Source organism: Nuphar pumila, chromosome 5 (assembly GCF_984573655.1).
Source record: "Nuphar pumila chromosome 5, dmNupPumi1.hap1.1, whole genome shotgun sequence".
Classification (NCBI taxonomy): domain Eukaryota; kingdom Viridiplantae; phylum Streptophyta; class Magnoliopsida; order Nymphaeales; family Nymphaeaceae; genus Nuphar; species Nuphar pumila.
Window position 1 is genome coordinate 106,833,588 of NC_143253.1, and position 22,742 is coordinate 106,856,329.

General features: G+C 38.1%; 1 protein-coding gene across 1 annotated transcript; it reads left to right on the forward strand.

The window, feature by feature from the left end:
* The first annotated feature begins 1,038 nt into the window (after positions 1 to 1,038).
* LOC149838028 (uncharacterized) lies at positions 1,039 to 4,356 on the forward strand. Its single transcript, XM_090008171.1, has 4 exons — positions 1,039 to 1,075; positions 1,305 to 1,499; positions 1,766 to 2,217; positions 3,605 to 4,356. Exons 1-4 carry the CDS (start codon positions 1,039 to 1,041, stop codon positions 4,037 to 4,039), a joined length of 1,119 nt encoding a protein of 372 aa, XP_089864297.1. The 3' UTR covers positions 4,040 to 4,356.
* The last annotated feature ends 18,386 nt before the right edge of the window (positions 4,357 to 22,742 follow it).

The following is a 22,742-nucleotide window of genomic DNA, read 5'->3' on the forward strand; positions in this document are numbered from 1 at the left end:
TGAGGGAAGATATGAAAAAAAATATAATAAACAATAGAAGTTTTAACTCCTCAGTTTGGAACCACAAATGGAGTCAATATTTGCCTTGTGAAGTTTGTTAATTTGCCTTGTGTTCTGTATAGAGATCAGTTGGGGTCATATTGTATATAACTGATAGTCGGTTGTATTGAATTCCCATCGCACATCTCACTTGGAAACCATACAACTCAATTGGGATGTGTGAGAGTTGGGCAGCCGCACATTTCCATCAGCTGAGATGTGCGGCGGTGATTTGGTTACACACCCTAATTGCTCTCCGTACTGGCTGCCACACTACCAAGCTGAGGTATGGATACCGTCATTTGACATAGGATGGGTTCTATCTAGGGCTGGTAACCTATCCAAATGAACCGAACAGGGCATGTTCGGGCTCGGCTCGTTTAGTAGTTGATTAAGCTCGTGGCTCGGTTCATCTTCATGTTTAGCTGAACCGAGCTCGAGCTCGGCTTGTCCCTGAATGAGACGAGCCAAACACGAGCTGGTGTAAAAACATTTCATGTTATTTATGCATAGTATATGTATTTTTATATATTATACTTGAAAATCTATATATTTTTTTATAAATTACACTTAATAGTCCATATTTTTTATTCATCCTTCTTTTTTATATATATTGTATGCATTCTTTCTTTTATATATTACACAAAATATATATTAATCATAAACATATATATTATCTATACGAGCACAATCGAGCCGAGTCCAGCTGAACACCTTGTGTTTGGGCTTGACTCACTTAAGCCAAACAAGCTGTTCATGACTCGGCTTGCCAACTATACGAACCGACCCTGAATGAGTTTGAGACAATCCGAACCGAGCCAAGTCACAAGCTGTTGGTTTACCAGCCCTAGTTCTATCCTACATTCAACCTTAGCCATCAAACCAACAACTTGGGTATGTCCACATGCGCACTTAGATGTGGACTGATCTTGGCCGTCCAGATGCATCAGCTGGACGGCTAGGATCTGTGCTAAAATACTTTGTATTATATGTCAAAGGATGGGATCCGTTTTGGAAGGTGAGGGAGTTCCAAAAGGTAAGTTGACAAAAGACAATTTTTTGTGTTTTGAAATTACCACCGTTCATCATTTCAATCACCACCAACCTTGTGAATCAATGACATCCGCAAGTTTGGTGGGCCCCACTGATTTTACAATGAATGGTGGTGATTTCAAAACGCGAAAAATTGTGTTTTGTATGTCTTGAAAAATAACGGCACGTGAGAACGGAGCGTTACTTTTGACGTTACTATTGTGCATCGGCAGGCCTTCGATTCGGTCCTTATCCCTTCTTGTCTTCATCGATCGTCATGAGGGCGACAAGGCCGTCGGCAGAGGGGTTTCGATATCGATCGATCAAGGAGTCTGATTCTTTGGCGATTCGATCGGCTCACACGTCGTCGAGACAGAAACCCGCTTCCTTCGCCTCCTCCCGTGTGAAAGCGCGTCTCTTTGTCCAACGTGGGATCCCACCAACCTCTCTCTCTCTCTCTCTGACGGTAGGAAAAGTGACAAGTAACCGCACTGTGCACTGCTCTCTTTTTTCAAAAAAATACCACAGTGCTCTCTCTCTCTCTCTAAAAAACAAAGGGAAGCAGTAGAAAGAATTAAGCCCTTCAACCAAACGAGTATGTGAAACCAACATAAGGCCTCTCTCTCTCTCTCAGTGTCATGGGGGTTTAGAGAGCATCCAGATCCCACTTTTATTGAGTGGCTGAAGCCAGCAGGTTCAGAGTCGGAAACAATCAACCAGATCGAATCTCCTCACTCTCTTGATCGATCTGTTCACCCAACAACCAAACTAACTGCCGTGGGTTTCTTAACCCTACCTCTCTTCCACAGACACCGAGTGGAAGAAAAGACCCATCAAGGCGAGGCCGACAGCCTTCCCTTGCTCAGCCAATTCGAAGAAAGCAAGCCACAAAAGGAGGTGGAATCGCCAAGAGTGAAAAGTGGGGAAGATGATGAGGAGACGACGCTCTCCCTGCGCATCGGCCTGCTGTACAACTCGGGAGAAGGAGATTGCAAGGGGAAAACGTCCGAGAGTAGTAAGGAAGGAAGGTTTCATCATCAAGAGGGCAAGTACTGGATCCCAACTCCTTCACAAATACTGATGGGGCCTACACAGTTCACCTGCTCGGTTTGTAACAAGACCTTCAACAGATACAACAACATGCAGGTTAGGATAGGAATCTCTCTCTCTCCAAACTATTTTCAAATTGTGTTTAGGCTGATCTGAAGGGGATTCGATTATTCATGTTATAAATTTACGATTTTTTTTTAATTGCGTTATAAATTTACGAAATTAATGGATAACCAAATACATCTTCCGATCTAGCTTTCAGAACATTGGTGCAAGTCATTAATGTGTCGTTAGAGAGAGAAAGCGCCTAAAACCAAAATAAATGTCATAATGTTTTTCCCACGAAGGACCGAAAAACCACTCTCAGAATCAGAAACCTAGTCATGCTGGTTAAGCCTGCCGTTCACTCTCCTGACGGGGTAAACCCACCGCACTCCTTTCCCTCAGGGAGTCACCAAGCTTCGGCATCAAGGGCTTATCCCTTGCCCTCATTAATGCAAGGAGCTGACGCTCATGGAAATGGAACCCTGGCTATCCGTCTAGTGGCCATGATTAGTTATACATAAAATTCAAAGAATATTTTTAAGTAAAACCTATAAACCGTAGGCTCACTATTGGCGTTCATGCTTGGGTGTTTAACACTGCTTCCACTCTCCACCGTAATCTGCCATTTTAATAATACCATATCAACAGATATGAGATCTTCGCATATAATTGAACCGTCATGGAACTCATACAAAACATCCAAAGGAAAAAAAATCTGGATTGCTGGCTTATATTAAAAAAAGCTAAATAAACCCTTGTGATTCAGGCAACCTTTCGCACTTAGGTTCAAGACATCAGGATTTTGTTTGAATCTCAAAAGGTACGAATTTAATCACCAAACTGTTAGTTAACAAAAGGAGTCATATCTTTGTTCTTTTCATTGGAAACATCATCTTTAGAAAAATATGTCTGGAGAACATAGCACAGAACTTTAAATGATTAAAGGTTTGGAAAGCCAAGCAAGAACAACAATGTATCTCATTTCCCTTGGGTACACTGAAGTATTAAATTTTCAAACTTTTATTTTTTCTATCTATTCCCCTTTTAACCAAAAGGAAAAGAAAAAAATATTGATCAGAATATAACAGTTATACAAACACGCGCGCACTCAAGAGGGTACATGTGAAAGAAATGAAATACCTTTATTTGAACATTAATATAGCTGTCTTTGTATATATTGTGAATCGGATATAGAAGCTTTTTTATATTTGCACATGAATTTAGAAAAATATTAATATTAGACAAAAAAAATCTTATGTTTTTCTTTTTATTGGAAAATCACTGGTAGAACTCTGCCTGGACAACAGGCAGAGAACTTTGAAATGATTAAAGCTTAGCTTTGGAAAACCAACCAAGGATTTCAATTATCTCATTTCCTTTTGGTATTAATCTAACTTGACAATCAGGATCTGAACACCTTTTTCAAATTGGTCTGCAGATGCATATGTGGGGTCATGGATCAATATACAGAAGAGGCCCAGAGTCACTCAGGGGGACTCAGCCCACAGCCATGCTCAGGCTCCCTTGCTACTGCTGCGCACAAGGATGCAAGAACAACATAGACCACCCCCGCGCAAGGCCACTGAAGGACTTCAGAACCCTTCAGACCCACTACAAGAGGAAGCATTGGCACAAGCCATACAAATGCAGGAAGTGCACCAAGCCCTTCGCTGTTAAGGGTGACTGGAGGACCCATGAGAAGAACTGTGGGAAGCTCTGGCACTGCACCTGCGGTTCCGATTTCAAGCACAAGAGATCACTAAAGGATCATGTGAGGGCGTTTGGGAAGGGCCACTCCCCTCACCCATGTCATAGTCCTTTTGAAGAAGAGAAGGAATGCATTACAGGATCAGAAGTGGAAGAGGTAATATAACAAGGGAGTCACATTAAGATGATATCTTATATAGTTGGCAATCCTATGGACACCATAGGCACATATATGTTTTTTTTTTTAATACATGGAGAAAACTTACCTTGGATCAGAGACCTAGGCACGGTGGTCTTGGTCTGCCATACTTATGGTCGCCATCATGGTGGCGTAAAACTCCGTTGGCGCCCCCCTTGATCTCCACAGAGTGTTCAGCTTTGCCTTTAGGAAGGGAGAGTCCAGACAGGAATTCGAACACAGGGTAAGGGGAGACCTCCTATTCACGAGCCTAAGGCCACGTGGCGACCCCTCGGGGTCAAGCATATATATGGTTAACATGCATAGTTGGCAGTTCTATATGGTACCATAAGCATATAAATCCATAATTGGTACCACACCATCCACCGTACCTTTCATAAATTGATGGTCATTGTGAACATCATCATCATGACTCTAGTGGTTCATTATGCAGGCGATCCATTCAGCTTGCTGGTAGATATTCCTATTACATAGATTATAGCATTTCAGACCACATGCATGATGGTATTTATAATGCATTTCTGTTGAAAATGGACTATGGAGCAGAGCTTGTAGGGTTTTGTATGCAGAAGCCAAGTGTAAGAGTATAGTACACTTTGAGGCATAAGGGTTATAAGTCTAGTAGCTTTCTTCAGAGCACAACCTGAAAACAAAAAGATGTGAAGTAGCAGAATTTTCATCAGTGCAAAGCATACACTTTGATGATGAATCAATTAGTGTAATGGTGAAGTAGAAAATTTGCCTACATCACAAATTAACAGGATTATTAGGGAATTGTTGTATAACAAGAGTTTTACTATTTTTGCTATCGCTTGTCCACTATCTTTTTCTTTTCTTTTTTTTGGAAAGAAAAGAACACTTGTTCCACCATCATGTTAGTGTTTCCACATGGCATTCTACTCTATCTCCCTTTCAGTGTTCATAAAGACTCCTCGCCGAGATTCTATAGTTGCTTTAAGTGCATCAGCCTTTAAAATTCTTGCATTTAGTTGACTCTCAAAGTAAGCAGCCGATTGCATTGTGCATGATAATATTTCGTTGGATAGCAATATCGGTTTCATTGGACTGGATTGGGGCGTGCAGAGCTGAAACTGCGGTCCTCTCTTAATGACTTTTTTTTTCTCTGGTTTAAGGCTTATTTTTCTGTCTTCTATCTAATGTTGTTGCGGGTGGGGGCTGTGATATCCCATCACCTCTCCACTATGCTCAGTTGATGTAATCTTATACCACTATATTGAATATATATTTATCTCTTTCCAAATATATATATATATATATATATACAGATTAGGAATTCATTTTCAAGTTTTTTTAAAGTTATTTCATTAATAAATCATCGTCAACACAAACAAGAACGATAATGAACGCACACACACAGACATGCACGAGAGAGAGACCAGGGCAGTAACCATCTTGTATATGACTGACTATATATTCCATCACCACGGCATATCTCTCCATGAAACTTCATGGAGGTGTGAGTGGGTCCCACTCTCATATATCTCACAGTGTTTTTTGAGAGTAAAGAAAATATTTCACAGTCCTAAGATTTGCGGTGGGGTGGGGATTGAATATAGCCAACCATGGGTTATATACAATACGAAAGTAACTGCTTTCGAGCTTGTCATTCTTCAAGATAAAAAAAAAAAATTGAATAATTATACTGATTTCATGTTTACCCATACATGACAGAAGACTAAATAGCACCTCGACAAAATACTATTTAAAGGCTCATATTTGTCACATATGGTGCCTTTTATCTTAGGGTCATCGTGCTAAATCCAAAAGTAGAAAAGCAATACTCTTACTTTCTTTTTGCCCCTCTTCTTTGAGTTAAAAAAGTCGGGTATGGGAAAAGCAGAACAAGATTTTCCTCAAGTTGGACCTCTCGATGCAGATTTGGCACTCTTTACATTTGAAAAATAATCATTAACTGCTCTTTGAAATAATCTTTTTTCCTTCTTTTTGTCCTTTATTACCTTTCTTTTCTCTCTTGATTTGCTTTGGTTAGGGATGGCAGTGGACCTGGGGTCCACCGAGCCCTGTCCTGCCTCAGCCTGTTTGGATCGGAGATGAAAGACATGAAACATGGATGAAGGCCGGGGATGGAGGTTAAAATCAAACCCGTGCGGAGATGAACTTACGTGTTTCCCGTTCTGCTCCGTTTTCAATCTCTGTTAGTAAAATAATTAAAATACCTTTCGGTGGTTCAACCTTCTTCTTTATTAGAGATTGCCGTGGACCAGGAGAAATGAAGCTCCGCCCTACCCCACCCCGTTTGGACCGAGGATAAAAATGAGAATGAAGGTTGAAATCAAAACCCGTGCAAGAATAAAAGGCAGAATTTTGAGACGGGGCAAGAGTCTCCCGCATCCGCCCCGGTCTACTGCTATCCCTGTCTTTTTAAGAAAAGATGAGGGGGGCGCTCTTGAGTCTACACCCGAGGCCGTAACGAATCCACCATACCTTGTTTTAGTGTAAAAAGGAGCAAAAAAGATCACGATAATTGTTTATTTGAGCCCTGTTAAGAGAGAAAGGTGACGTCACTCCTCCCGAAGGCCATTATAAAAGATTTGATTAAATCCACATGATCATACGGTGGATAATGATGATAGCACATGGTTTTATGCTTCAAATGATAGCAGTAGGACGTCCACTGTGTAAGAGAGAGAGACGTCGTACCCCTTTGAAATGCATAATTAAAGTAGGAGCCCACGTGGGGCTACACTGGTTTTGTAGGTGCTTCACGTGACCATGTGTAGGGACGTTGCAAGTTCAAAACCCAACGGTATGTTGGCCACCTTGTGGGTCTGCCTGGCCCATGCTTGCCTAACAAAAAAAGGAAAGTACGAACCCACGTTAAAATGCCATCCGTATTATGACAGAGGTGGCGGTTTACGTGTAAAAGTACAGTCGTAATACAAATGTTAAGAGGGTCCGTATCAGGTCAGTTACCTCTGACAGTCAGAGGTCACCCTGACGTCGTTCATCCATACGATGCATCCCAAATATCATGGCTGAACTGTGTTTTCAGCCGTTCATTTTGCAAACTCTAGATTTCGTTCACCCAGGACATCAACAGCTCTGAGAAAAAGAGAAGCACAGATCACCTGAATCAAGGACATCTGGAACTCAATAATGATAAGGAAATAGATAGTCAGAGTGCAGCATGTTTTTTACTGCATGGTCCATCGTCACACAGGTATACGAGCACAGATCGCCTATTATGGGTGACGAGTCACAGCATACCCACGACCTCAATGGAGGTAGAGAAAATAAAAAATTCTTGGGCATCCGACTGTCTCATGGGACGGTCGGAAACTTCTCCGATTCCGGTGGTCGACGGCCAGTTGCAACTGGAGACCGTCAGTTACGGGCCAAGGTGGCAACCCAGATTACCGTCTCTGACACATCAGCGTTGATTCCTGCCCACGTGGACTTGGAAGCCACGCATCCAGGCCAGCACACGGAGGCTTCTCCCCTCAACAGTGTGTCCCCTGTTCTGAAGTCATCCGCACCCTCAAACTTTTGTTTCAAGGCGAGGGACACGAAGGACAAGGAAAACATTCCCCCTTCGGGGGAGGACCAATCCAATAAGAATGGTCAGCTGACGAACGCCCGTCCCCGCCGGAGATACAAGGTGGATGTTTTTGATCGGTCTAAGACGCCTCTTCGTTTGCTACTGGCCACCAGGGACGGTTTGCACGACTCCAACTGTGTCAATGGGCGGGTTAGGTAACCTCGGGGAGATTGAGCAGTGGGTTGACGAATACTCCAAACCGAGATATAGTCTCGAAGGCATCGCCTGAGGTCTGTTCATTGGCTGGTAACCAGGTACTCTTCAATGATAATGAAAATCCTGAGTTTGAATGTACGCGGGCTCGGTAGGAGCTGGGCCGGTTGGCATATTGCCGACGTTCTCCGTTAACACCAATCAGAGTTTTTCTTCTCGAGAATAAAATCTCCAAGGAGGGTCTCGAAGCAGTCAAACAGTCTTTTTATGAAATTGTTGGAAACTTTGCGGTGACTCTTTAAAAAGTCATCAAATTTAGATATCCCGGTGAATGCTGTGGCTCCGCACCAATGTCATTGTTAAAAGACATGTCTAGCACCATTTGATAATTTATAACGGAGATATTATATGATATCACCATTATATATATACTTATAACAATGACTTTAAATATTGTTTTTATAGGTATGTTTATAACGGTGAGACTATATAGCCGTTACATATGTCGTTGTTATATACATACTTATAACAACTTTAGATATCATCGTTATCGGTATGTTTATAACAGCCAGATTATATGGCCATTAAATATTAACGTTAAAAACTTTTATATCAATATTTAATGGACGGTGAGATATAAATCTCGTCGATGTAGCCTTTTTTTTATAATGGCCATCAAAAAACATTTACTATAATATTTAACGGGCATATAAAATCGTCACTGTTGATATAATCGGTATGTTTTTTCTTCCCCTCTTGTACTATGGATCATGTCTCTTAATGAGTGGAAATTCATGCTGAGGCCACTGCCTAGGGCTTCAAATGAAAAAAAATATAACGCTTATATTTCACATGCTAAAGGCCTCCAATGAAACATGTCACCTACGTGTGCCTCATGGTGAGGGCCTCCAATGAAAAAAAATATGGGCCTCCAATGAAATATGCCTAGGTCCTCAACTTCTCTTATTATATGCCACTCATGGTTCCTCGTTTTGTTAAGTGAATAAACTACAAGAACAACAATTTGTTCTCCCATGATATATGTATCAATTAGTTTGGATCGAAACTCAAATATCTTTTTGCCAAAGTGGTTGGTTACAAGATATTTAGGGTTTATACTAGCATCCTTGTGGTGCCTTGAAAACCTTGCATAACTAGAAATATGTACATAAAGGGATCACAATTTGTCAGGTAACTAAAAAAGGTATGTTATTCAAGGAGGGTTAATCCAAAGTTTTATACGCATTTTTTAGGAAACTTGTGGCCATATCAGGAAATTCAGACACTTTAGGCCCACTTTTGTAATTAGCTGGCCCCTAATTGAAAATTTGTAAAATTTAAAAATGACCAAAATCCTTTAGGGTTATATTGTCATTAATTTATCTTCCGTGCTAAAAAACACCTACCATCTTTTTAAAAACGTAACACTACCTTCCAAGAAAGAAAGATCAAATTTATTCTCATCCTGATGTTAAGTGACGAAAAAGTGGGATTCTTTCTTGTCTCATATAAGTTTTCCTTCTTTATTATAGTAAAGACGTATGTAAAGAAAATTTAAAAATTATCACGCTAAAAATGATAGATGACAAGATGTTAGCCTTACTATCATCAGTAACTAGGCTTAACTGTGGGCATCAGGCTGGGCCGGACAGATTATTGAGAGAGTATAACATCAGAGGCAGTTGTGAGGGTAAGAGCTGCCTTGGATGCCGTTCATCTTAAAAATGAACGATACCGATCAAAACAGTGATCAAGTTCATTGTGAGCCGTTCATTTTAAACCATTCCGATGTGGTCCATCCAAAACACAAACAACATAGAAAAAAAGAGTGGGGTCCATCCCTCTCATTGGCACAGGTTTTTGATGCCATTCATCCTTGAGATCAACAGCATCCAGAGGTGCTCTGACGGAATACTGATCCATTTCCAGATTATCGGGCCCAACCCTTTAGGCCCGAATAATAAATGGTTCCTTCCCTACTGAGCCCGGTGTGCTTGTAAGTTGTAACATAGACTAGGCCTGAATCGGGCTTGTTTACATAATCGGAGTGGACCTAGCCGGTCATTAGCTGCAGAAAGCAGCCTGAACTCGGCCCGTCTTGGGGTAGGTTTTATTTGAAAAGTTTAAGAGAAAATCTGGAAGCCTAATCTTTAACCAAGTCTCAACATAAGGATATGAAACTTATTAGGTTTGAATATGGAATTGGCAAAATTATATACAAGAGGTAATGTTTTGTATTATGAATCATTAATGAAGACTAATTGCAGTGCAAACACCATATAGTCTTCTTTAAATCTCATAGTTAAAGAACCACAGCCCGCAATTGCAACCAACTTTAAAGTTTTTATTATTACAAAAAGCCTTTGAAACTTTTATTAATGCACATGAATCTTATGAGTTTGTTTTGAGGATAATAAGTTCACATTTTCTAGTTTTTCTCGCTGTCATTATGATTTGGCCCACAACACAGTTTTTTTTTAATAATTCCCAATATCAGTAAAATTGGAAATCAAGATTTTTAGGCCCCCTTCTCTCTCTCTCAACCAAGAAAATATACACCTTTGCTTCACACAAAAGAATATATGGTAAACATGGATAAGACAAGACCTAACAATCCTAACCCTCCTTAGCTAGGGCAATCACAACCAAAATCTTCCAATGGTCATTCTCACAATGAATTTGCAAGTGGAAAACACAATTGTGTGGTGATGTTGACTGTTCATGTATTCATGTCTCTCTTTATATATATATATATATATATATATATATATATATAGAGAGAGAGAGAGAGAGAGAGAGAGAGAGAGAGAGATGGGTTTTTCTGCTCTTTCAATATTTTTAGCAGTTTTGACCCCATAAATGTGTTGGGCATGGTCGATTTACAATGAATCTACACCTGGATCATGTCTTTTCAATGAAAAAAATGATATTTGGAGCTTCAAAAATTTATAAAGATTTTGGACTGTTGATTTTTTGAATGTTATAAAAACCCACCCATGTGTCAGAATCGAACACTTCAAGAGCATCCCTATAAAATCAAGTATATAGATTACATGTGTATGGTTATAATTTAAAAATAAAATGAAAAAACCTGAAAAACTATGTTTGCAAACCATGTATACACAAAGGAATGTGTAGCACCCGTGTCAAATAAGACTTTAGCATCAAATTTTGTGATAGAGATTGTACCTTCGATAACATCAACATCTTCTTGCAACTCTTCGGAAGAAGTCGCATACACTCTGGTTATTACCCTCCTCTATCCCTGTGCTTGGGACTGCTGCTACTAACTACGAGGTGAAGCGTTTGCTCCTTTCTGTGCTAACCTCCTTGGATAATTCTTAAAGAAGTGTTACATCTCCCTGCATATTAAGTCCACTCTTGATGCCTTGTGGCAAACTCCTGCGTGTGTCTTCTTGTAGGTAGGACACACTCTGGCAGTACCACCTTACTGCACTTTGGCCTTCTTCGTAGGCGATGCCCTGCTCAATTTGGCTGCAGGTCTCGGGATCTTGTTTCCATTACCCTTCAACTTGTCAAAACGTCTTGGCTAAGTCTTCTTAGAAGACTCCCAATTATCTTGCAATACGAGAATACTCATTACTATTTGTTTGGGGTTATCTTTGGATTATAAAAAAAAATAATTTTCTCAACTAAAGCATTGTAGCCATCTCGATGTCCTGGAGTTGACTCATCAGTACTCAAAACCTCAACCCATGCACGTACTTCTTTGCACGCACCTCATCAGTAGTATAAGTGTTCGAGCAGTATCTCTTCAAGTATCAAAATCGAGTAGTGTACTCAACCACCTTCAAGCTGCCCTGCTGGAGATCCAAGAATTCTTGCATCTTGTAATCTCTAGCAAACTGAGAAAAGTAGGTGTCAAAAAATACCTCAAAAAATTATGCCCACATAAGCGCATGTCGCTCTTCTGATGTCAAGCACACCTCTCGTACTGTCTTGGTGTCGCCCTAAAGTCGGTAAGTAGCAAAGAAGACCTGCCTCTTAGTAGGAACTTTGAGAATGTAGAAAATCTCGCCAATGGCGTGGACCCACTCCTCAACTGCATCTGGGTTGTCCTTTACAATGAAGGTTGGGGGGGGGGGGGGGGGGGCTCATTTCTATGCAGCATTTGTAAGACACTCCATAGTTTGCAGTAGTCGGTGCCCCATTGCCATCAGGATGATGGCCATTCTCATTGTCATTACCTCCGTTATTAGCGAGGTTTTAGCAAGTGGCAGTTAAAGTGAAGAGGGCTTTCAGGAGGAAGTCTCTTTGGGCAGTCCATCCTGTGGGTTATCGTGTGACCATCTATAATAAATTTAATTTAATGTAAAAATTTAAGTTTGCACCAATAAAATATTCATTCGAATGTCCCTAATAGGTATCTAAGTTCTAAATTTGTAACAACCATAAAATTTAAATAATTACAAACTTATTTTCATATCCGTGAATAAAAATATTAAAAATAAACATATTCATAAGCGATGTCGGTCTGTTGGATGACTTTGAGCCAATCTTTTTCTTTTGCTTTGATACCAAGTTGTCTTTACCTAAAGACAAATTGGTATCTCCAGATAATCTAATCCCTGCTCTGATACCAAGTTGTAGCACCCAAAATTTTCTGTCCAAAAAATTATGTAATTTTTTTAAAGTGGTTTTATAGAAGTTACAGCTGAAATTCAAACGAGATAAAAACTTGGCATATTACTTCACAATTACATCTTTTTCTAAATATATATCAAATTTTAAAAATTAAACATCCATAATTAAATCAATGTCCATTACATTTGAATTTCAATAATAACAGTCATTTCAAATTAAATAATAATCAGAGTCTTGAGCATTTATAAATTCTCACAGTAAAAAACTATCCAAAAGTGAGAAAGGCTTGGCTTGATCTCCATCGCAACCTCCCTTCCTCACTTGATCCCTCATTTGCTACTTGAAAATATTTAATTTTAATAGGGTCAGACAATTAAGTCTTAGTAGAATAGAGCTATTAAAAACACATAAATTAAAACAAGTAGACAAGTATTAATCCGATCTTTCATACACCCAACTAAGATTAAACACATCAAAATTACATGCATGAAATTCTTTCAAGACATTTAAGCATACATTTACAAAATACTCTCAACCACAGTTAAAAATGCATGCACTTATCATTGCAGAAGTTAACTCTATGCATGAGTCATTTATTATTTTTAATTAGGTTTTTTTTTTAGATGATATATGCCATGTCTAACTAAATGCACAATCACTTTAGGTTTCAGTTTTTAGCCTTGTGGGTACTAACACATGCTTAAACATGGATCAGGATCATCACTCATGCAGTGTTTTCATATAATTATGGTTTTTGTCTGGCTAGATACCTTTCATCAGTCCTGTGGGTGAGGGACGAGCGTATCGAGAGAGCGCTTCAAATACCGTTATTTCGATATATTAGTTTTTTATTCATGAGTTTCTATCCTCTACGTTGCAGTCTAATGCAGAGGTTTTCTCTATTTTCATGGGTGAGGAGGAGCAACCTTCCGTGCTCAAAATAATGCTCACGAAGCTGAAAATACTGCTTGCCCTCTCCTTGTAAGCATCGATCTTTAATGTTATATGTTTAAACCTTTTAAATTAATTACTTCCATATAACACTCACATATGAATCCAACTCAGGAACTCGGCCTCTTCAGGGCCCATGGATGCACACTTTTAAAATATTCATTTCAAGTATCATTGCACATGCTTTACTTTCATTTTGGACTTAAGCATACATGCAAAATAAAACAATGATTTTTAACCATTAAATGCATCTAACCATTCGCATCATCATATACATATCATTCATATTAATTCAGCATGCATAAACCATTAACAATCGCATTCGATCACAAGGCAGACTCTATTCGTCTCGTTTATTAGCGAAAGGCCATGAAGGCAAACTAGTGCATAAGGACATTATTCAATACGTGTCTCACACTTGAAACTTAATTTTCTGCAAAAAACTTATCTTAACAGTTCATATATAATATGATGTTAATAATTTAGATTTTATAAAAATTCTTTCTTTTAACAATAGGTTAAATTAAACTCAAAAACTTGATTTTGACAAAAATGATTTTTGAGTGGAGTTTTCTTTCGAAAACCCTCTCTATTAAAATTTTCGACAAACTTAACATCAATCCCATGCATGGGGGGGGGGGGGGTACAAGGTTTATTCTTATTAAAAATCAGAATAACTCGTGCTTACGAGTTTCAATTTACGTATAGAGTATAGAACTCCCCTAATTCTTGCGAAAACACCTTCTTTGATTGTTAAAACAAACTCCACAATCCGCTTCGTATGGTGACCGCGTCAAGACAATCCACGTGCTCCAATCATGTACGACGGTTCACCTCTTGGTTGAACAAGAGAAAAACCACAAGAAAATGAAGAAAAAGGGAGGAGGAGGAATGGGCAAGAGAGAGAAAGGGGGAGAAGAAGAGAAAGCACAAGCACAAGAGAGAAAGTGACAAATAAGGGGGCGTGAGCCCTCCTCAATTTTTATAGGGTTTGAGGTTTAGGTAAAGGGCTGGGCTAATCTCAACCCTTGATCTAATCCATGCTTTCTTTCATTTCTTCTACCTCTTCTTATTTTTTTCTCTTGTTTTATTTTAATTTTTTTCATCTGTGTTTTATTTAACTTAGGTTAATATATATTATATATGATATACTATATAAAATAAGAGAGTATGGGCTGGTCGACCCCAATGAGGTTTCAACCTTTTCATAACTCATGTTCCCAGTTTGACTAGTCAAGCTAGTCAAATTTTATTTTTATTTTTTTTCTTTCTTTTTCTCATTTCACCTTCCTTCTTCTTAATTGTTTCAGTCTTCCCATCCTAGAAGACTCTAGGATGGGACACCCCCCCTCTTGAGAGGCTTCCCTATATAATATGGTAAGTTTTGACTTTGGGTTCCATGTTTTGTTTTTTAGTAACTTTTAAAACCTTATGAACTTAAAGTTTTAAATTCATTTTTTTGCTTCTTACAATTGACAAGGAGGTGCCACATAGGATGGGACGGCCCACCTATGGACTTCTACCTATTCATTTAATTTAATTTAATTGTATTTTCTATTTCAAATAAATTATTTTTTAATTAATTAAATTTGATACTTTGAATTTTAATTCTTTCACAACTAGAATTTAGATTTAAATGGAATGACTCTAAATGCAACTCAAATTATTTTCAAATATAGGTGAATGTCTCTAAACCAAAAATTTGGCTAATTTAATTATATATATTTTTTAAATTCTAATTTCTCAAGGATGTATTTAGAAAATACTTTCCACTGGGGTCGACTTGACCCCTTGACATTTTGGAAGTATTATCTATATATTTTCTAAGTCTTGTTCCAATACATAAACTATTGTATTATACTTAATACATATTATCATTTTTAATTTATCATATACAAAGACATTTGCAAAAAATAATAAAAATTTCTCAAAAAATTGTGGGTATTAGATATATAGAGAGAAAGTAGAGCTAACATTAGGTGCTTGTGAGACGTGCTTGATGGATTTTCAGGGTTTTTTCATTTTGTTTTTAAATTTTGACCGTAATCTATGTACTTGATTTTATAGGGATCAATCCTTGAAGTGTTTGATTTCGATGCATGGGTGGGATTTTATAATGTTCGAAAAATCAACAGTCTAAAATCTTTATAAATTTTCAAAGTTTCAAATATCATTTTTTTCATCTAAAATACATGATCCAGGTGAGGATTCCTCGTAAATCAACCATACCCAACACATTTATGGGGTCTGCAAATGAGATGAGTGGATCAAGGCTTGGCTCATGTTCAGCTTCTTCAAAATCATAAAATAAGCTCGTCAAGCAAACACAAAGAACATGTGTTCTGCTTGGCTCAACTTGCAAAATCTCGTTCAGTACTAATAAATATATCTTCGTTGTATTTTACATCGCATAGCGTAATGAAGAACAAATGGTTGAAGTATTTGGCTTGCAAGTATCAGGTTTAGAAAAAAACATCTTATTACTTCTAGCCTTGAAAAAATGTATTTTAATGTACCAATTCAAGCTCGACTCACTAGGTCTACATTTAAAACCTTATTAACTTCAGCTTGGAATCATTTTTTTTTGGGTAAATAATCTAGCATTAGTTCGGCTTATTTAGCTTGGGCTTGTAACAAGCTTGAGCTTGGCATGGCCCACCACAAGAATTAGCCAAGCTTGAACACCTCAAGCTTGGCTCCTTGCCAGCCCCCCTCTTCATTAACCGAGGTGGTATCTCATGTGGTAAGCGGGGTCCTGTGTCGAGCTGAAGGCCCAGGTTCGAATCCCTCTGCCACATGGGGCTTGAGAGATATTTGGTAGGGGTCTGTCCAACCCTAGCATGCCTATCAAAATAAAAAAAATAAAATCTAAAGTTTTTTTTTTATGATGAAAGAAAACCATCACTGAATAGCAGGTCACTTAATGGGCCCACCTCCCTGCAAGGTAAAACTCGAGACCTAGTCTTATGTGCCCAACCGATCTAACGTTCTTTTGCCAATGAAATAGACCTTGAGGAGATTTTGTCCACTTTATTGAACCTAGCCATGGTTTAGCTTATAGGTTTGAGGAACAAACATCCTTGTGACAGAGATGAAAAACTTAGGCAGTTAAGTGTAACAACTGAATAGTTGGATACAACAACAACAACTACAACTACAACTACGCCTTCATCCCAAAATAAATGGGGTCGGCGATATGAACCAAAAAAGAAAATCATTATGGGTCTTCCACATGAATCATTCTCTTCCAATCATTTCTATCCAATGCCATGTCCTTGGTGAGGTTCAAAGCATTCATATCCTTTCCGATCACCTCCATCCATGTCTTCCTAGGCCTACCCCGACCTCTTTTAACTGAATAGTTGGATGTAATTTTGTAAATAAGCATTAAGTTGAGCAGTCTTGCATAATTCATGCTATTTAAATATGGGATAATATAATATTGGCTATATATTCATAGGTACTGAAACTCATATGGGCAAGTTGTGTTCTGACATGACCCCATGCATGTATTGAACATAGGGATGTCAATGGGTCGTTTGGTTTAGACCCAGGTGGAACCAGACTTGTACCAGATTTTCGAGTATGGTATTGGGTGATCTGGACCTGGGTCTAATTGGGTTCACTATAGAAAAACCATACCAAGACCTGATAAAAACTACATGAACCAAACCGGGATCATACCCAGTGAAACCATATTTTTTTTATCATTTTTATAGTGTGTCTTAATCGGAACTCAGGTCGTGTCCGAGTCTAGTATAAAATTTTACAAACTATACCCGGTTCCATGTATTAATCAGACCTTCAGGTCCAGACCCGGGTATTAATTGGGTCTTCTTATTTATCATCATACCTGGACCCTATAGGGTTTTGTTGGGGTAAACCAGCCCGTTGACACCCCTAATTCAACATGGTCAAAATACTATGAAATGGCTCTTGGATGTATTTTTTCAACATAAAATATGAGTTTTTTGAAAAGTAAAAATTCAGGTAATTGCAAGTTATTTATTTTTCAACCCTCAAAAAGTCCAATCTACAATCAAAACATGATTCAATAACGGGTTTCAAATAAATCAAACATGTAGATTACATCTGGAGGGCCAGGTGTAAAAAAAAAAAACAGAGCTTCTCACTCGTAGGTTCGAAACCCACAAGTGTAGCCAATATTAGCCATTAAATAATAGCAACTTGATTCATCATCTGCACCAATTTCACACATTGGTAGTGATGAATTTTGGCATAGAACGCCTTTAAGCACTTAAGTTGAACGCAAAATTACTAGCTGACAACATTGCATCGATATGAATACATAGTTTTAGTGGATTGAAAACGTCAATCATGTTTCTCATTTGAAACACACAAACACATATATTTGTTGATTGTATGTGCAATCTAGTAGAAAAACATTTTTATGTGATCTTGTTTAGTGGAAAGTGTGTTTTTTATAATGTTATTGTCTGGTGTAAATAGGCTTTTAAAGGGTCTTAAAAAATAGACGACACTTAATGTACCAAAGTTAGGGGTGGCAATCGGGTCGGGTTGGTGGGTCGTGTCGGCGAGTTGGCGGGTCAGCATACCTCAACACGAACCCGACCCGTTTATTAAACGGGTCAGCTGTGGCAAACACAAACCCGACTCATTTATTAAACGGGTAACGTGACACGACACGGTTAACCCGTTTAATAAACGGGTCGGGTCGGGTAAACGGGTTGGCGGGTCGGGTTCGGGTAAACGGGTTGGAGGGCGGGTTGGCAGGTCAGGTTCTGGTAAACGGGTTGACCCGCCCGCCTAACCTGTTTATTAAACGGGTCAGCCAGGTTGGTGGGTTGGCATACCCCTAACATGAACTCGACCCGTTTAATAAACAGGTTAGGCGGGTCGACCCGTTTATGACACAAACCCGTTTAAGCCAAACCCGAACCCGACTAAGAAGCGGGTTGGCGGGTCGGGTTGGTGGGTAGTGTCAGATTTTGCCACCCCTAACCAAAGTTTCTCAACTAAAAAGGATGTGTTTGCACATCAAAATGACACTCCAAGATATAATTCTTAACAAAGAGGCCATCTTGAATGCATCTATAGGGTCAGTTTCTAGACAAAATCTCTCTCTCTCTCTCTCTCTCTCTCTCTCTATATATATATATATATAATGCGCTGGTTCTGCCCACTTTCTCATTCTGCCCCATCAAATCCGTAGTTATTTTGTATTTTTTCTCACGTTTAACACCATAGATGTGATCTATGCGTTTTGTTTAGTGGGAACCGACTTTTGGATCATCAGAGTCTGACCTATACAGGTTTTTCTGGTGACCCAAAATCAATGGCTATGAAGGCAACAAATATTTTTGGCTTATAAAAATAAACTTTTTCGTTGAAAAAATATCATCCAAGAGTCGATTTTCACTAAATTGAGCATGCTAAACACATCTAACGGTTCAGATCTATCATAAAACACATGAGAGAGAATGGGGGCAGAACTAGAAAATGAAGCCTAATATGTTCAGTTCTCTCTCTATATATCTATATATGTGTGTGAGAGAGACCTTCACCTATTAGTGCCAATAGCCATCACGCGGAGCTTTTGGGGGCTTTTTTCTCACATTTTCTCAAATTTTGACCATAATATGTTATGCACGATTGAAATTAGAAGAATGAACTCTTAGATCATCTGATTTTGACATGTGGATAAGTTTTTAGAAGTTTTGAAAATCAATAACATAAAATTTTCATATTAAGACTTACGTAGTCATATTCTTTCTATAAAAAAAATGTTATTTTCTAGCAAATCGATTATGCCAAATACATTTGTGGGTCAGATTAATTTATGAAACACCTCAAAACCCCTGTTCTCTTGACCTAACTTTTTTTATCTTGAAAGGCAAGCTGAGGTTAGGCATACCCCCACCAGTTATTATTCAACATACCACTGGGTTTTGAACCTGCAACGACCCACCAAAAAGAGACGTGCAATGACAGCTCCTACCAAAGGCTTCTAACTTTTGTTAACACCTATTCTCTCTCTCTCTCTCTATATATATATATATATATATTATATATATATATATATATATATATAGAGAGAGAGAGAGAGAGAGAGAGAGAGAGAGAGAGAGGTAGGTGCTTAATGAAATGTGATGAATGTGTTTTTCAGTTTTTTTTTTTTTCATTGTATTTTTAATTTCTAACTATATAGATGTGACTTATATACTTGATTTTATAGGGATCATCTCTTTAAGTGTTCAATTTTGATACACGAGTGGGTTTTATAAGGTTCGGAAAATCAACGGTCTAAAATCCTTGTAAAATTTTCAAGCTCTAAATATCATTTTTTTCATTGAAAACACATGATCCCGGTGTGGATTCCTTGTAAATCGACCATGCCCAACACATTTTTCGGGGTCAAAACTGCAAAAAAATACCATAAGAGCAGATAAACCCATTAACCATGTAACATTAAGCATATTTCATTAGGCACCTACCCAATTCTCTCTTTATATATATATATATATATATATATAGAGAGAGAGAGAGAGAGAGAGACAATGAGGCTTTCTTTTTCCATGAGGAATGGAGAAACCACCTCAAGAATTAGACTGAGTTGCGCTGGCTATGCCTAGCTACTTATGGTTACTTTTTCAATAGTGTACCCTTCTCTCAAGGAGTCACTTGCTTCAACACGAGCAAGAAACATAATGCTCTTACCCCTTTATTCAAGAGGCTGACACCTTAGGAATGAAACCCTAACCACCCGTCTATCAGCCAAGGCTGGCCTCCTGCCGCTATGCCAAACCCCTTGGTCTATATAAGCCAAGGCCTTGCCAACATCACAGTAGAAAAAGATTGAAAATGTCTCTCAAATACATAATTTAGCATCACATGGACCATGGGCCTCCACAATGCAATTTGCCAAGCAAGAAGTCATCCAAGTAATTGACAAAGATGCACGAATCTTTAGGACCTTAATGATGGATACCAAACAAGGAAATACCTCAGGATTTCTCTAGGTTCACATGGAGAGACATTCCCAACGGTGCAGTAACCATAGTGTTATTGTCGTCTAACGCTATGGACAAATGCTGCTTGTCCAGTCGTACCATAAAGGGTGCGGTGTGACTGGTGCATCCTCGAAAATAAAACGTGACTTATTAAACACAAAAAATGACTTTATTTGTATAACGAAAATGATGTGTTTTTTCAAAAAGCCTTACAATTTACCAAAATTAGTTAGACGATTAAAATCACAAATGTTGGGCATTAAAACGACTATTTTAACGTTCACATGTGCAGACCTTTGAGGATAAATATATATATATTTTTTTGTGATAGACTTTATTATTGATTTTTGACCCAAAAATTTAAAGATTTTATAGAAACACAAAAAATAACAAAGAAACTAGACAAAAATATCTTTTCAACGACATCTAAATTGCTGAAAAATAATGAACGGGCATTGAGATACAACTCCAACAACATTTAAAAAAAAAAAAAGATGAACATGTGTGGTTGTACCTAACCCATTTATTTTATGTTGTTTTTTGGCTACCTGCATCGAAAATCAAGAAAAACAATAAAAAAGACACATTGATCAACAAGTTAGCTTCTCAACGCAATCAAGATCTTCTTGATCTAATAAGCGGTTTGATAGATAAGTTCTTTAAAAGATAGACTTTTTAACTATATCACACCCTTTGACTAATAGGTAGATTCACACAATTTTTTTTGTGGACCTCACGAAGTTCACATAAAATATAAGCAAAAAATAACCAATATTTACGAGAAAGAGAAAGTCTGCATAAAATGTAAGCGTGGATGAAAAAGTCTGCATATATTTTATGTGAAGATGAAGAATCCATATTATGTGGATTTCGTGAGGTCATCCTTATAAATAAGGAATTCATCATTCTTGCAAATATTGATCATTTTTTTGCTATATTTTATGTGAACTTGTTCATCCTCGCCTATATTTTATGCGGACTTCGTGAGGTTCGCAAAAAAGTCATGTAAATCTACCTTTTACTCATAATGTGTGATACATATGAAAAGTCTATCTTATGGAGGACGTTTGTTCCAAACCGTTTATTAGATCAAGGCCATTTTGGTGACGTTGGAAAGTTAACACGTCTATCTATCTATTTTTTTTTTTAAAGATTTTTGATGCATGTGGCTAAAAAATATCATAGAATAACTGAGCTTGACATAACCACACATATTTATCTTCTTTTCTCGGAGTGTTGTCAATGTTGCATTTCATCGCCTGTTCATCATTTTTCAATGATTCAAATGTCATTGAAAATGTATTTTTGTCTAGTTTTTTTGTTGTATTTTTCTGAAATTCTTAATTTTTTGAGTAAAAAATTAGTAGTAAAATTTGTCATATAGAAATTTCACATATATTCAGCATGCCCACACATGTGAAGGTTAAAATGGTTATTTTAACGCCCAACATTTGTAGTTTTGGTCATCCGGTGGATTTTGGCAAATTGTAGGGTTTTTTAGAAAATGCATCTTTTTTGTCGAATTGCACGATTATTTTTTGTATAAGATGCGGGACAACACCTCAGTCCATCCCCGCCCAGGCATGTCTCGTGTATCAAACACATCCTAAGAGAATTACAGTTACTCTATAGTTTTCATCCAACCAATCATTTTAAAGAAATAGTTTTATAAAGAAATGGGGTTCTATTTATTTTACTAGACAAGTATATCGACACATTTAAGTGCAATTAAAGCCTTCTAGCAGATCCACCATGTCTTTTGGTCCTGCCTTTTGGATCCAAAACCTAGTCTGGTTAAGTTATAAAATTCAGACGAGACCATGTGAAACTGGATCATGTCAAGATATTCTAACTGGATTCTGGTCTGAGATGGTCGGATATGTTTTGACATGGTTGACGGGTGCATTTAGAAGTTCTGGGTCCAATGATCTCATTGGGTCTGCTCCAAATCCAACTGATCATGGTCAGGTACTATTTGCACAAGCACCATCTATTTATATCAAACAATGATCTTTTTCAGAAAAAATATCCTCAATCAATAACCAGGGCTCCATATTAACTCCAATAAAATATTGGCAATATAAATGTCAAAAATTCTATGGGCAGCATGGATTTGTCTTGACATGTTCTAGAAGCGTCTTGTTTATGGACTAGGGTAGCAATTTTTGTAATGAAAGGGGATAAGTGAAACTGTGAGGACTGTGCATTTAACATTACATCATGTGAAATGAATTGGACGAAATAGTTCTTCTTTGCCTTGTCCGTTTTGAGTGTTGCAGTTGCACCTATGTTTCAGGTAACACCGGTCCTTGTAGCTTGACTCTTCAGTTTTTGTATTTTTCATTCCGTCGCAGCAGCTCTATTGGGCCTTCCTCATTTCTCACCAAAG